Source organism: Balaenoptera musculus, chromosome 1 (genome assembly GCF_009873245.2).
Source record: "Balaenoptera musculus isolate JJ_BM4_2016_0621 chromosome 1, mBalMus1.pri.v3, whole genome shotgun sequence".
NCBI classification, from domain to species: Eukaryota; Metazoa; Chordata; class Mammalia; order Artiodactyla; family Balaenopteridae; genus Balaenoptera; species Balaenoptera musculus.
The window spans coordinates 26590580-26607623 of record NC_045785.1 but is presented as its reverse complement, the minus strand read 5'-3'; the positions used below and the strand labels follow the sequence as shown (position 1 = coordinate 26607623).

At 43.8% G+C, this 17044-nt stretch overlaps 1 protein-coding gene across 1 annotated transcript in view; it reads left to right on the top strand.

The window, feature by feature from the left end:
- Window positions 1-17044, top strand: part of CSMD2 (CUB and Sushi multiple domains 2) — a 653956-nt gene that overhangs the window by 594268 nt on the left and 42644 nt on the right. Inside the window, exons 52-55 of the mRNA XM_036829393.1 lie at window positions 947-1120; window positions 2736-2909; window positions 8814-8987; window positions 12095-12283. Coding sequence (XP_036685288.1) covers window positions 947-1120; window positions 2736-2909; window positions 8814-8987; window positions 12095-12283 — 711 coding nt within the window. The remainder of the gene's footprint in view (window positions 1-946; window positions 1121-2735; window positions 2910-8813; window positions 8988-12094; window positions 12284-17044) is intronic.

The window sequence follows — 17044 nt, the reverse complement described above, 5'->3', positions numbered from 1 at the left end:
GGCCTTTATACTTCCACACTGACCAAACACTGGGTGCAGGCTGCCCCAGGAAGAGAGCATGACCTTAGGTGGGAGGACTCTTTAACCAAGGCAGTCTGAAGAGGGCTCGCAGCAAGGGGTTGTTTGCCAGCAGCTGGGGAAAGAAGTCCTTCAGTCCTAAAGGGGGTCTGAGTGGGTCAGCACAACATCCACCAGTAGGGATATTCTGATGCTATTTACTCAATCAGTAAAGATGTGACAGAGGAAGGAAGTGCTTGTGAAGGGACAGAAGGAGATCACTTATCAGGGCACAGGGGGACATTTGAGACTGGGTAGGAGGAGTGGTATCTTCCCAACTCCTATGACCCAAGACACTGTTACCTTTGTTCATCCAAGTCCAGACTCTGAAGTGGAACCATGTATGTGACAGAGTAGGAGTCACGAGCGTGGAACAGCTTCCTTACAACGAAGGCGCTCACGTCTCAGTGCAGCCAGTGGCGTCTGCAGCGCTCTGTGGAGAAGGAGTTGAGGTGCTGCCGGGCTCGGCAGAGGGCACAAGGAGAGTGCCTGCCAGCGTCTGCCCTGGACGCCGAGGAGCGCACCACACGGTTGCCATCTCTCTGGCGCCGTGGTCCCTAACAAGGGTGCACATCCAAAACCCCTGAGGAGTTTTGGTTTTCTTTAATACACATGCTTGGGCCATATCTCCAGAGATTGTGAATCGTGGGTCCAGAGTGCAGCCTGGACATTTTTAAAGCTCCTCAGGTGCTTCTGGCGACACCTCCAGTTGAGAATTACGGGCCCAGCGTAACAGCATAGCCGTCACGGTGGCGACCCGTATTCTGGTCATCAGTCCCATTAGAGTAGGTTGAACAGATCTTGTTTTTGTCATTATTCTTGCTAATCAGAAGCAGCACATGTCCCGTCTCTCGGGGCTGGCTTCCTGAGCATTTTGTGGTCTTTGTAGTCATCTCCTGTGGAGAGCTCCCCATCCCGCCCAATGGGCACCGCATCGGAACCCTGTCCGTCTACGGGGCGACGGCCATCTTCTCCTGCAACTCCGGGTACACGCTGGTGGGCTCCAGAGTGCGAGAGTGCATGGCCAACGGGCTCTGGAGTGGCTCCGAAGTCCGCTGCCTCGGTAAGTGACCTCCCTGGACCTCTCCTGTCCCTTTTCCCCTCCTCAGGACGGGTTAGATCTTTCCAAACCTGCATTCCAATCTTTGAACGGTACTGTTTTACCTACTGTCATAAAATGCTTAATCCAAACAGCTAGTGGCATCTACCATAACCAAAACCCTGAACTAGCTTCCCTTGGAGCGCCCAAAAGAATGAGAAGAACTTCAAGTCTGAGGAGACAAACCTTTGAGGGGCTCTCATTCTGATCAAAAAGACACCCCCTTCTTATTGGCCCTTGTATGATGGATGAAGCCCCAGTCTCCGCCTCCAGGAGACACTTTACAGAGACACATTCCTGCAACACACCTAAAATACCATTTATATTATTGGTTTTTCCGTAAGATCTTAGGGGAAAACCCAGACAACTTTTTGACCAACCCAATATGTATTAGCAAATTTTACACACATATGTATACAAAAATACAATATTATATGTACTATATTATATAATAAATAAATATTTTTGTCATTAGCTTGTTTTATGACAAAAATATGTCAATGTATGACAAAAGCATAAAAACCAACCTGGCTTACAAAGGACAGGGTTATCATTTCCCTCATAGTTAATCCAGTCCCTGCCTAAACATTAGATATTAACATTCTCTCTTCTCTCACACCTTTCTTGGACCCCTCAACTCCAAAGGAGGGTCCCAGCTACACAGACCCAACAGCATAGATTGGACGGTCTGTTCCAGAGTGTACAGTGCTGCCCTCCCCCTGTCTCAGGCCTCTGTTAGAGACACAGTCATGAGTTATTTCCACACAGAGCCAAAAAATGCTAGTGGAAACACTAGAAATACACTCTACCTAAACCCCATTTTAAAAAATTAACTCACCTAGGTTTATATTATCTGTGTTCCTTGCCACTCAAGAAAGAAGGATGAATTTAGCTGAGCCACCTGGTCTTACATGGTTATTTTCAACACGACCAGACTTTTTTTTATTCTTTTTCAAATTCTTTTCCCATTTAGGTTGTTACATAATATTGAGCAGAGTTCCCTGTGCTATATAGTAGGTCCTTGTTGGTTATCCATTTAGAATATAGCAGTGTGTACACATCAATCCCAAACTCCCTAACTATCCCCCTACCCCCGCCCCGTTCCCCACTGGTAACCATAAGTTGGTTCTGTCAGTCTGTAAGTCTGTTTCTGTTTTGTAAATAAGTTCATTCACAACTAGGCTTTGACTGCCTTAATGAGACCACGGTGCCCTCCATGCAGTCAATGCTCTGGAAATGCTGGCTGATGAGAAAAAGAGGGGGACGATCCCAGAGGCAGGGCAGTAACAGTGATCATTTCTCACCCATGTACAGACACAGAAACTAAAGCTCAGAGATGGGTAGCCATTTGGAATGCAACCTTGGGATTTGGGGTTACCAAGTCTTCAACACCATTTCTATCACATCTAGGATTCCTGAAATCAGTCCTGGATGCTGCAGTCAGGGGGAGGTGGGAAAAACGATGGGTGGTCCTTTTCCCCACTGTCCATGTCTCCCCCTCCCCTCATTTGACCAAGTCCCACCTTATTTTCTATACGCTCCTCTTCAATTTACTCTCTTTTCCCACATCCCACCATAGCTGGACACTGCGGGACCCCTGAGCCCATCGTCAACGGGCAAATCAATGGGGAGAACTACAACTACCGGGGCAGCGTGGTGTACCAGTGCGACGCCGGCTTCCGCCTGATCGGCATGTCTGTGCGCATCTGCCAGCAGGATCATCACTGGTCAGGCAAGACCCCTTTCTGTGTGCGTAAGTATGGTACCCACTCTCCCTAGTCACGGGCTCAGGTGCAACATGGACTTTCTCTTGTGTTGTCTTCATTAGGTTAGCTAGAGGTTTTTGTATGTTTTGTTAATGTTTTTCAAAGACAATAATTACATCTGTTGTTTTCAGTTTTCTGCATCATTAATTACTGCTTTCACCTTTATTATTTTCTTCCTTGTGATTAACTTCTTTGTTCATTTTCTTGCTTTTGAATTAGGAATTTAGTTCATTTATTTTCAGTCTTTTCGTTTTTATTGATTATTATGGATAGAAGTGTTTAAGGCTATAAAATTTCTTCTGATCACTGCTCTAATTATATCCCACAGATTATAAAAATTAGTGTTTTATTATTTCTCAGAAATTCTGTAATTTTGATATTAATTCCCCCTTTTGCCTAGAAGATTTTTTTAATAAAAGAGTCCTTTCCAGATGGAAGGACCTTTTTGATTTTTACACTGATATTCATTTCTAATTTATTGCACTGTATATAATATTTCTACTTCATGGAATTTACTGAAGCTTCCTTTGCGGCCTAATATTTGATCAGTTGTTATGAATGTTCCATGTGCATTTGAGAAGAAAGCGTATTAGTGTCTTAAGTTCTATATATAATCATAAGACGTGCCTTATTGATTTTGTTGTTTATGTCTTCTGTATGCTTACTTATTTTTTTGTCCACCTGACCTGTTTGGTTCTGAAATTTGTGTTTCAAAGTTTTCTTTTATTAGTGTTCTTCTATTTTTCCTTGCATTTCCCATAGTTTCTGTTATGTAACAGTAATTGCTTTATTTGGTACATAGATATTCACAACTATTATATCTACATTGAAAATTGTGGTTTTAGCCTTTAAAAATATCTTCATTATCACTTTTAGTATTTTCTAGTTTGAACTGTACTGTGTCTAATACTATTAGGCTTATGCCTCCTACTTTCATCCTTTGCCCATTTGCCTGGTATACCTTTAACCACCCTTTATTTTAGACTTTCTGAATCACTTAAATTAGTTGTGTCTGTTATACACATCATAGAGTTGGGCCTTGCCTTCTGAGCCAGTTTGAAAATTTTTTTCTTTCAATAGGTTAGTCAAATTCATTCACATATATTGTTATAACTTATATGTTTGGTTTTAATTCTGTCATGTTTAATTATTATGTGTAAAATATAATACACATATTTATTTCTTTCTCTGTATGATGTGTTCTCTTTGCTTTTTGCTTTGCTTTTTTTTTTTTCATTTGATATTTAGGAAAGGTTGTTAACTTGTATGTCCCTTTCCTGTAGTCAGTGCATTGACATACCAGGATCCTTTTTCAATATGTTCACATTTAAGATGGAATTTCTCTTTCTAGCAGTGACTTTAGATCAATATTCCCCTGCTCCTCTCCTCTCCTCTCCTCTCCATACAGCCTTGCTCTCTACAAAGGCTTGCGACAGAAGCATGAGAAATAGTTGTGCCTGGGTTTAGTGTTTATTTTTCTACTTACACGTAACTTAAAGTTTACAGCATTGTCTGTCTTCTAGTTATGCTGCAGGCCTGGGCTTTCTACAGTTTTATTTCTTCTTCTTGTTAGTCTGCATTTTGGGGATTTCGATGGCCACTGTTTATTCTCAGTTGCCTGGAAGTAATTTGGAAAAATTTTCACTTTCTAAAGTTCCATAAAGTGAGCCTTTATATAAAGGGCAGGTTTTGTTCGTAATTTTTGTAAGGCAGGTTTTTTGTTTTTAATTCTTTTTCATTTGGTTTTTCATATATGAGATGGAACAATGAAATAATGAGCCTTACTCAACAAGCAATGCATGAAAATTAGTCTTAATAGTTTCTTAAGTATTAGGTTTACAGCAAGGAAGACCTGTCTATATTCAGTCAGCCTTCTAGATGTGTCTAAACAAAACATGTTTGGTTTAATCCAGGAAATGCAAATTCAAATGCCTTTAAGAAATTGACACAGAACATGTGTGAAAAGATTTGGGTTACAAATAAGAGGGAATGTTGGAGTCTGAATAAATGGAGGATGTCTGCCTAACCTAAGATACTTAATTTTGCACCTGGTCCTTACTGAAAGACAGTATAGTAAAGCGTTTGGACACTTGGAACCTGGTCCTAGATTGCCTGGGTTCAAGTTCCAGATCTACCACTACATAGCATGTGGCTTTAGGCAAGTTAGCTTATCTCACTAGGTCTCTTTCCTCATCTATGAAAAGCAGGTACCTCAGAGACTATTGTAAGGATTAAATAAATCAATACCTGTGAAACAGTCAGATGCTGCTGTTGCGGGTGTGATGATAGTGTGGTGGTGGTGGTGATGCCACCGCCCTGTCACATCACAGGGTCCAGGATCTCTTGTACCAAGCTCCATTCTCTCCTGGAGCACAGAGTTTTAGGAAGTATCTCGAGTAGGACGGCAAGAGTAATAGAACAAGTATTTAAAAGTGATTGCTCTGTGGCAGGTACTGTGTTAGCTGCCATCACCTATGGACTCAAGGTTTATGATATCAACCAGACTCTCAGAACTTTCCAGCTGCGCATCTACATTTCCTCACTCAGCTCCCTTGTCCATTCCGCACAATTTCACAGCTAATTCACAATTTCACCTCCTTTCCGAACACCCATATTCTATTTGTCAGCAAATAGCAAATAGTGAAGATGGCCTGAAAGCAGAGACGCTAGGTTTAGAACTCAGACGAGCCACTTAGAAACTATGCCCCTTGAACAAGTCCCCAGACTCCTCTGAAACTCTCTTTTCCTATGAGGATAACGATGGTGCCTACCTCACGGGGTTGTGAGGATTAAATGAAATAATGCATATAGACCCCAATGATTATTAGCTAATCATATAATCTCACTTTCTACTGTGCAGAGAAAATAGAAGCCATCAGATAATAACCCCTTCCACTTCCTGCTTCCCTGGCTCGCACGTCTGTCCTTGTCTGCCTTCATCCTTGTCCCTTCCCTCCCATCTAGAAGGAGGCCCAAGGCTAATCCCTCCATGGGTCTCTGGACCTCCTTCCCTTCTGCCTTCCTAGTAAGCTTAGTCCGTTTTCACTTCTCTCCTCTGAACTGTGGACCTTCCATTTCTATCAATTTCCCTCAGCCTGTAAGACCGAATTCAAGAAACCTTTCCTTAGTACCTACTTTGTGCCAGGTGCTGTGTTAGGTGTTGTGGGGAAAGATGAATTGAATGTGCCGTAGTCTCGGCCCTCAGGAAATCTGGGTCCAGTGGTGCACGTGCTCGAGGTCCAGTTAAGAGCCCCCGCCCAGCAGAACTCCTCTTTTCCTTCCCAGTGGTGTGTTCTCCTTCTCCCTTTGCGCCTGTATTCCTCAGGGCCATCTGACGAGTCTTGAACTCTCCCCATGGGTCTGTGACACTCCCACCTCCTGTGAGCTTGATTTACTGCTTTGCTGACCACCCCTCCGGGTCCTTTGCGGGCATTTCGGTCAATCTGCAGCTCAGAAGCTGGTACTCCTCCCAAAGGTTTTACTCCTGAGTCCTCCTCTCTCGCTCTATACAAGTGGTTATTTTAGCCTTTGGGGTCATGACCCTTTGTGAGTCTGGTGAGAGCAATGGATCCTCTCCCAAGCTGATCGCAAACACCCAATATTTTGCATATAATTTCAGGGGATTCACAGACCCTATGAAGCTTACCTCCATTGTCCCACCACTTCACTAACCTGGCAAAGTCCTGCTCAGCCTTGAAACCCAGCTCAGAGGGCATGCCATGCCCTCTGTGGACCCTCCTTAACCACTCCCTCCCTAGCAGAGGGTAGGTGCCCCTCCTGGGCACTGGCCTGTCTCGACACCAGCCATGGTGTTGTGACAGCCTGCATCCCTGCCTGCTCTCCTACTAGGCTGAGAAGTGAGCCCCCTGAGCTCCTTGCATATCATCAGTATGTAGCAGAGTCTCTCGCACTTAGTGCGCAGTAAACATTTAATGAAGAGCAAATGTATGAATCTGTTCTTAAAGCAACCCTGTTAATGCATATTGAGATCCTTACTTTACAGATATAGGAGCTGAGGTGTAGAGTGAGTTGTCCAAAGGAAAGAAAGGACAGAGCTGAGCTATAAACCCTGGTCTGCTGGCCTCCTAGTCCATTCTCGTCCCACCACGCTGGCAGTCTTGAACCCCTGTAGTCCATTGTAACAGCACGCCTCTGCCCAGCTCTCTCTGCTAGAGTCAGGGATGTTACTGTTGGGATTTACATAAGAGAACGGGCCCAGGAAGACAGCAGACGTGGCCACAGCAAAAAGTGGGTCCTGCTTGCCCTTGTTCCCCGACCTCCATCCATACCATTTGGGTTTGGGGTGGGGGGTCCTCATAAATCCAAGTGGTGGGATAAGAAAGCATTCCTCATGGCTCCTTAACCTCTCACAGCTAAAAATCCAGAACCAAGGGAGAAGCCTCAAAACCATCAAGTGGGAGTTCAGCCCAAAGAGACTAGGTACCAGGCAGGTACTAAACAGAACGAGGGACTAGGGCGCAGAGCCGAAGCCAGACATCCACCATTCATGACTCATGCATTTGTTCGTTCACTCAGCAAACATTTATCAAGCTCTTCCTGTACGTCAGGCACTGGTACAGACACGAAAGATAGAGCAAGGAACGAAACAGAGCCCCGGGCCCAGGGAGCCTCCATTCAGGTAGAGGGAGACAGGCAATGAACAAATGAAGAAGTACATGCGGAGTGTGCCCATTGCTATGGAGAAAGGCAGGGCAGGGCGAGGGGGCTGGGCGGTACTGGGGAGGTTGTTTGTCTGGTCGTAAGGGAAGGCCTCTCTGCTAGTGACATTTGAGGGGGGGACCTGAGGATATGAGTGCAGGAACCAAGGGATGTTCCAGCCAAGAGGAAAGCAAGTACAAAGGCTCTGGGGCAGGAACTTGCTTGTTCAAGAAAACTCGAAGAGACCAGTGCCACTGGGTGGAGTGAACTCCACTACTGGGAGGAAGGGGGGAAAGCCTGAGCCCTACAAGCACCAGAGCACTCTTCCTTCCCTGCCCAGGGTTGAACAAATTACAAAATGAAACAGAGTCATGGGTGGAAGCCAAAATATCACTTTTATTCCTGATAAAGACTAAGTTGGAACCCATAGCTTAATGTGAGAGCCAAGTGGAATCTGCTGAACAAACCCCAGAACGGGGTGGATTCACACACAGTCAGAGGCAGCACTGCACTGGGGCGGGCATCGCTTCATTGCTGGGGAGAGCCTGTCTCTGGAGGAGTGGGGCAGAGCATCGCTGCCCACAGGCCGCCGGGTCCCAAGAGGAGGAAGGCAGGGCTGAGCCTTTATTCTTCCCAAATTGCACAGATAGGCCGCTCCACGTTACCCGGGGCAGAGTAAGGAAAAGAGCACAGAGAAAGGCCAGGAATTACATGAATTGAACTCCCTTCACGTGGAAGGAGTGGGGGAAGGGTTGTGCCCCCACTAAGAGCTCTGGTTCCCACTGGTCTGTCAGAGTGACCAGTCCCTCCACGCAGGCGTGGTTAGTATTGACTCTGGCTCCGTCCAGATTGGCCCAGGAACTAGGCTGGGTCTGCATCACATGAGGGGTAGTCACCAGTGTATCTGGCAAAGAAGAGTGGAGTTGGGGAGCCAGGGGATAAGGGAGAGGAAACGAGGCGGGAGGGACAGAGAACGACGCTGTGAGCCTAACACCCTGTGGAAGTCCAAGAATGACTTCTCTCAAGTTGTCCAAGCGGTGGACATGCCTTCAAAGAAAAGGAAATGTCCACATGCTGATTTCAGGGAAGCAGAATTTTGAGCAAAAGAGACTAAAGTTAGACCTAAGGCTGAACTTCACTGATGGGTATGAGGAACGCCAGGTGAGGAGAGGATGGACTTTGGGGGATATGGAATAGCGGGAGGACTTACCTCTCTTCTATTCTGGTTACAGCGATTACCTGTGGACACCCAGGCAACCCAATCAACGGCCTCACCCAGGGCAACCAGTTCAACCTCAACGATGTGGTCAAGTTTGTTTGCAACCCTGGGTATGTGGCTGAGGGGGCTGCTCGGTCCCAGTGCCTGGCCAGCGGGCAGTGGAGTGACGTGCTGCCCACCTGCCAAAGTGAGTCACCCTTCTTCTCCCCTCCCCCACCCCCAGTACCTCTGCCATCTGTGGTCTGTGACCCACAAGCGGAAGCCAGTGGATTCCATTGTGGTGCTACTTTGACCAAATGGGGAAGACTTGGGACAGAAAAGAACCATAAATGGGGGCTTTCTCGACCCCTAGATACAGCCACATCAAATTTCTTCACTGGTTATATAAAGAAAGCAAAGGACGTTCATCTTTCAAAATAGAAATGGAAAACCATCTTCTGTTTACATTATGTTACTTCTGTAGACCCAATAATTCACCATTATCATATAGAGCCCCATTCTTGATGAAAGAAAAAAAACCACAAGGGTTCAAATGAAAAATAAAAAGCAAACAGTCTAGGGGTTGGGATGAAGGGGGAGGGAAGAAAAGAAACCACGGACTCAAGAGGCAGGCTCTGCGTAGAGGATATTCCAGCCCCATTCGGTCTATTTAGGAAATAGCTTGTAAAGCTTTTAAAGGCTGCTCACAGCAATGAAGGGCAATGGAGCTGTCTGCCTCCACCCAAGAGTGGCCTGGCAGCCTAGCTGAGGTTTGAATGGAGAGTCAGACAGAGGGAACAGTGAGCGAGGCCAGCCCTGGTCTGGAGGTTGATCAAGTCTTCACAGCTGTAAGGTGTGAGGGCTGAGACTCCCTCAGATGACGACTCCCCCTCACAGTGTTTGGGGGTGCATGGCGATTGGCTGTGCAGTGTGTCACAAGTCATTTGTAACTGATATTAAAGGACCAAATTTTTCAAATGATGTTTTAAAATCATGAAAGATACATTCACAGCTAACTTTAAAATAGCATTCCTCTCAACATTTCAAGGTGCCATTTCGAGTGAGACAAGGTTCTAGGGAACACAGGGGAAATTGTCGTGACCTTGAGTTGACCTTCCTTCCATCACCTATCCAGGCAGGAAGGAGCTGAGAACTGATGCTTTGGGGTGTTGTTATCCCATGCCCCCTTCTCCTCAAGAACTGTGCTCTGTCTCCCCAACACAAGGTCCTGTCCTATAACTTCAGCTCCCCCCGTCCCAGCCCCTTCCCGGGGTGCTGTACTCAAGAGCTGATCTTGGAAACAGACGGCTGGGGTAAAATCCTTAGAAATCATGGCCTCTGGTCCTTCTCCCCACCAGCCCATTCTCTACTCTGACAGAGTGACCTGCCTAAAATGCAAATCTGATCAAGTCACTCCATGTTTAAAACACCTCCCGAGACTTCCCACTGCCCTTAAGATAATAATAGTCTCCTCTGCTGGTTTACGGGGCCCACAGACCTGGCCCAGCCTCCTGTCCAGCCCACTCTTCTCCACTTCGTCCACCCCCAGCCTCAGCTCTGCATTGGGTCCCAGCCACACTGACCCTCCTCCAGAGTCCTCACACGGTGCCCTGTGCCCATAAACCCCCCAAGGCACCAGACACAGTTTCCTCCAATGCATTCTTCTCTGTCCCCTCCCACCCTCTCTTTGTCTGGGTGATTTCTACCCAGTCATCAAGAGCCAGCCTAAATGATACTCCTTCTGGGAAGCCTTTCCTGCTCCACCCCCTGCACTGGGCTAGATGCTCTGCTTTGTGCTTCCAGAACATTCTCTGCTGTCCCTATCAGAGCACTTATCAAACAGGATAATTGTTCATTTGTCCCTTTCTCTCTAGACCAGTAGTTCTCAACTGGGGATGATTTTACCTGCTCCCCTGTCCCAATAGGGGACAGATGTCGGAAGACATTTTTGGTTGTCACAACTGGAGGGTTTCTATTGGCATCTAGGGGACAGAGGCCAGGGATGCTGTTAAACATCCTACAATGCACAGGACTGCCCCCACAATAAATAATTATCAGCCCAAAATATCCTTCATACCAAAGTAGAGAAACCCTACTCCAGATTGTAAATTCTGTCATATCCTTACTGCCCAGCACAATGCTTGGCACTCAGTATATCACGATAAACAACATGAATGAATGAAGGCTACTTACCTGTTTTGTGACTCCAACCTCTCTGAGCCACAGAGAGGCTCATCAGAAGTTAAAACAGCTCACACCTGAAAAGCTGATCAAAGATTTTAAGTACCGACACTCTTATGATGCATATGAGGTTCAGGTAAAATAATGGATGTGAAAGTGTTTTGAAAGCAAAAGTGCACATCATCGGGCTTCCCTGGTGGCGCAGTGGTTAAGAGTCCGCCTGCCAATGCAGGAGACACGGGTCCGAGCCCTGATCCGGGAGGATCCCACATGCCGCAGAGCAACTAAGCCCGTGCGCCACAACTACTGAGCCTGCACTCTGGAGCCCACGAGCCACAACTACTGAAGCCCGCGCGCCTGGAGCCCGTGCTCCGCAACAAGAGAAGCCACCGCAACGAGAAGCCTGCGCACCGCAACGAAGAGTGGCCCCCGCTCGTCGCAACTAGAGAAAGCCCGCACGCAGCAACGAAGACCCAATGCAGCCAAAAATAAATAAATAAAATAAATAAATTTATAAGAAAAAAAGTACACATCATGGGTTATGAATAATATGGTCATTATTCTCAAATCTCACTCTGATTTTGAGTTAAGCTGCTTTGGAAACACTTCAGGATTTAAAAGTCAAATTTATCCCCCAGGATTAATCTCCCCCTGAAATACTCGTAAAAGTGGTTAAAACAGTTTCCAGAAGAGCCCACCCCCCCTTCCACAGCTTTGCTGAGGGAGACATTGTATCAGGGATCTGATCCCAGAGAGGAGGCATCCCTGCCCTCAAGGGATTCGTGTATTCAAACAAATCACAATCGAGCAATCCAGGTTTGTACCGGGAGCACTGAGGACGGAGAGGTTGACCAGTCTGGGAGGAGGTGGGAAGACTTCTGCAGGGAGGTGATGTCTAGCTGGACATGGAAGAATGAATCCCTTAACCAGGTGACCAAGGTGAGGGGAGAAGTACAGCAGCCTCAGGACAAGCTCACCTTCCCAGGCAGGATCTCCTTTGTGTAGCCTGTCTTGGTCTGGAAATTTTGCTGTACTGGAAATACGTGCCTGTTTGGACTTCTGAATTCTCATTTAAAAGAGTAGGAATATCCTCACGTCCAGGTCTCTACATATAATCATCCCGTTCCATTGCAGTCATCAACTGTACAGATCCTGGGCACCAAGAAAACAGCGTTCGTCAAATCCACGCCAGCGGCCCGCACAGGTTCAGCTACGGCACCACTGTGTCTTACCAGTGCAACCACGGCTTCTACCTCCTGGGCACCCCGGTGCTCAGCTGCCAGGGAGATGGCACATGGGACCGTCCCCGCCCCCAGTGTCTCTGTAAGTCGATGTTATCTACTCACAATGATCACCCGTGCCTTCTGACAGGATGGTCCATATCAAAGAACAGCCCTCCTCTGTGTGTGTGCGTGTGTGTGTGTGTGTGTCTGTGTGTCTGTGTGTGTGTGTTCACGATGACAGTCACTCTGGCTGCTCTACGGATGTCAGAGAGCATCTTGGGCCCTGTTGGGTTAGTTGCCACACCAATTCTCACGCTTTCTTTGTTCCTGGCTACAGGCTTATTCTCTTTCCTCTCTAGTGCTGCCACCAACCTCTTCAGCCTCCAGGGTTCCCTTCCTTCAGGGGTCCTGGCTGCCTAGCGGGACATTGTCTCCCATTTTACCCCCTCCTTGCTTTTCCAGAAAGACAACACATGAACCCCTTTCTCTTGAAAGACTGAAGCAGAAATGCCACAGACCCTGGAGGCAGACCGACCTGGATTTGAATTCTGGCTCTGCCACTAAACATGCTGTGTGGTTTGAAAGAAGTCCATTAACCTCTCAGATCCTCCATTTCTTCATCTGTAACAATGATGCTAATGCCTCTTCCATAGGGTTATTAGAGGATTAAACGAGAACATCCATTAAAAGTGCCTAGGACAATATGTCTGGTAGATAGTAGCTACTCAATAAACAATAACTGCTTTAACTGTAATTAGGAAAAAATATGAGGACAACATGTGGGGAAAAAGAGGATGGGGGAGGCACTCAGAATCCTGACATCTGGTTGCTAGCCTCACACATCCTGAAGAGAAAATCAGTTCCTTGGCCTCCTGATCTCTTCTCTTGTTGCTAATGATGAACCCTGTGGGTTATTCTCTCCCCCCTCTTCCCAGTAGTAGAGGTGAACATGCAATCCCGAGGGACTGATGGGCATTGAGCTGGTGCCATTCAGTAGTCCTCTTATCTGTGGTGGGTCATACATATTTTGTAGGCCCCCCAGTCTGGATGACTCCATCTCTTTATGCCCTTGTGCCTCTAGATATGATAGGAGGCTGGTATAGCTACTCACCTGCCCATATTTCGCTTGCTTGAGGGCCCAACCTGGCCATCCAGCCCCATTTATGACTGACAGATCACCTGGGGTTGGAAATGGACAGCCACCTGAGTACAGTGGTGACAGCTGAGATTCAGAGTGCATGGTGATTTCAAATTGCTGTATCTTCTGGTAAAATGAGGCTTTTATCATAATAAAGTGACCCTATCTACGTTAATTTTTTCTCCCAAAGCTTATTTTATCTGATGTTAATATTGATATTGATATAATTAATATATCATTACATCAATATTATCTATAATCATTTCCTTAGGAGGATTTAATCCACTTCTATTTTTTCTTCCTTTTTTTTTGTAGAGAAATATAATTCACATACCAGAAAATTCACTTTTAGAGTATATAATTCGGTGATTTTAATATATTCACAAAATTGTGCAACCATCACCACTATCTAATTCCAGAGCGTTTTCATCACCCCAGGAGGACACCCTTTAGCAGTCACTTCCCATTGCCCACCACCACTCTATCCCCCGGTAACCATACTTTCCATCTGTGAATTTGCCTATTCTGGACATTTCATATAAATGAAATTATGTATGTGGCCTTTTGTGTCTGACTTCTTCCACTTAGCATAAGGTTTTCAAAGTTCATCCATGTTGTAGCATGTATCATTTACTTCATTCCTTTTTATGGCCAAATATTATTCCATTGTATGGATATACCACATTTTGTTCATCCATTCATCAGTTGATGTACATCCGGGTTGTTTCCACTTTTTTGGATATTATGAACAATGCTGCTGTGAACATTTATGTACAAGTTTTTGTGTGACCATATGTTGTCAGTTCTCTTGAATATATACCTAGGATGAAATTGCTGGGTCATATGGTAACTCTGTGTTTAATTTTTTAAGGTTCACTGTTTTCTAAAGTGGCTACACCATTTTACATTCCCATGGGCACTGTATGAAGGTTCCAGTTTCTCCATATCCTCATGTACACTTGTTATTTTCCATCTTTTTTATTACAGCCATTCTAGCAGGTGTGAAGTGGTATCTCATTGTGGTTTTGATTTGCATGTCCCTAATGATTAATGATGTTGAACATCTTTTTATGTGCTTATTGGCCATTTGCATCTCTTCTTTAGAGAAATGTCTATTCAAGTTCTTTGCCCATTTTTTAATTGGGTTGTTTGTCTTAATATCGTTTGTTTTAACTGTTCTTTATATATTCTGAATACTACACCTCTATCAGACATATAATTTGCAAACTTTTCTCCCAAAGACAATTCTGGATGATGTCCTTTGATGCGTGAAAGTATTGCATTTTAATGAAGTCTGAGTTATCTATTTTCTCTTCTGTTGCTTGTGCTTTTGAAGGAATGTTTAAGAAACCACTGCCTAATCCAATGTCATATCATAATCCAATATCATGTCATCTGTGAAAAAACATAATTTTACTACTTTCTTTCCAACCTGATGCCTTTTATTTCTTTTTCTTACATAATTGCCCAGCTAGAACCTTCAGTACAATGTTGAAAAGAAGTGGCAAAACAGACATTCTTGTCTTGTTTCTAGGCTTTGGAGTAAAGTCTTCAGTCTTTCACCATTAAGTATGATGTTAGCTGTGGGATTTTTGCAAATTCCCTTTATCAGATTGAGGAAATTCTCTTCTACTCCTAGTTTGTTGAACATTTTTACCACAAAAGGGTATTGGATTTTTTCAAATGATTTTTCTGCGTCTGTTGAGATGATCATGTGGGGCTTTTTTTTCCTCATTCTATTAATATGGTGTATTACATTGATTGATTTTCATATGTTGAACAACTCTTGTGTTCTTGGAACAAATCATTCTTGGTCACGGTAAAATTCATTTTAATATGCTATGGGATTTGGTTTGCTAGTATTTTGTTGAGGATTTTTGCAACTGCATTCATAAGGAATATTGTTCTGTGGTTTTCTGTCCTTACGATATCTTTTGCTTTGGTATCAGGACAATGCTGGCCTCATAGAATGAGTTGGCAATTGTCCCTCTTCTATTTTTAGGAATAGTTTGAGAAAGACTGGTATTATTTCTTCTTTAAAATTTTGGTAGAATTCATCTGGTTCTGGGCTTTTCTTTGTTAAAATTTTTTGATTATTGATTGTTTCTACTTATTTGTTATGATTCTCTTCAGATATTTCATTTCTTCTTGAGTCATTTTTGGTAGTTTGTGTATTTCTAGTAATTTTCCCATTTCATCTAGGTTATCTAATTTATTGGTATACAACTGTTCATGTTCATAGTATTCTATAATCCTTTTTACTTCTGTAAACTCAGTTGGTAGTAATGTCTCCACTTTCATTCCTGATTTTAGAATTTGAATCCTCTCTCTCCCCCCATATCTATCTCTCTCTCCCTCCCTCTCTCTCTGGCTCTCTCTCTCTCATCAGACTAGAACATTTGTCAATTTTCTGACCTTTTCAAAGGACCAACTTTTGATTTTGTTTATTTTCTCTATTGTTTTTCTATTTCATTTATCTCTGCTCTAACCTTTTTTATTTCTTTTCTTCCATTTGCTTTGCTCTTCTTTTTTCCTAGTTTATTAGAGGGGAAGTTTAGGTTGTTGGTTTGAGACCTTTCCTCTTTTTAATGTAGGTAATTACAGTTATAAATTTCCCTCTGAGCACTGCTTTCACTGTATCTCATAAGTTTTGGTATGCTATGTTTTCGTTTTTGTTCACCTCAAGTATTTTCTAATCACTTCCCTGATTTCTTCTTTGACCTACTGATTATTTAGGAGAGTGTTGTTTAATTTCCATATATTTGTGGATTTTCCAAATTTCCTTCTGTTATTGGTTTCTAGTTTCATTGCATTTTGGTTGGAGAACATACTTTGTATGATTTCAGTCTTTTAAAATTTATGGAGATTTATTTTTTTTAGCTAGATAATTATTGAATGTTTTACCATTCAATAATTATCTTTTTAGTTAAGCTGAGGTTTAACTGTTCATTGAGTTCCTATTTCCAATTATTTATTTTGCATTTGAGAAATGAATGCAATATTTGTTTTTCAAATTTGCTTAATTATTTCCATAGTGTATTGTTCCTATGTAAACGTGTTCTTTTTTTATATTTAACATATTAAATATACTTATTATGTATTCCATATCTGATACTTCCAATATAAGTGTCTTTTCAAGTCTAGTTCTGCTACTGTCATTTCTGCTGCTTCTCACTCTTGGTGACTTGTTTCTCATTGTTTTATTATGTTTACATTATGATCTTTTGTTTGACTGATCTTAATCTGTGGGAATCAGGAACCAAGCTCTCAGTCTGGTAGAAACCAATGCCTAAAAACAAGCTAGGCATTCTCTCTCGCAAAAAAAAAAAAAAGTGGCTAATGCTCAACAATTGCTGATATTTTTTACTACAGAAAGCCAGTGGTCACTTCTTTTTCTCATTGAGATTTACAAGGCGCCAAACTCTACTTACAGTAATTACTGACACCACCACATTATGTTTTTATTAGAGACACAGAAACCAAAGGACCGACCAGTTCTTTTTGGAGTAGATTTTCCCAAAGCAGACCCCATTCAAAGACAACAATGTTTATTACTTCCTCTAAATATGAACTTCAGCAAGATTCCCATAAAAGGGATATACTAGCATCAGAATCCAATTAGCCTCTTCACTTGTTGAAGGGAGAAAACATAGAAGTTTTCCCTGAGATTTGGTGAGACTATTTCAAAAACACCAGCCCTGAGGAACTTCCACTGGCTGTAAG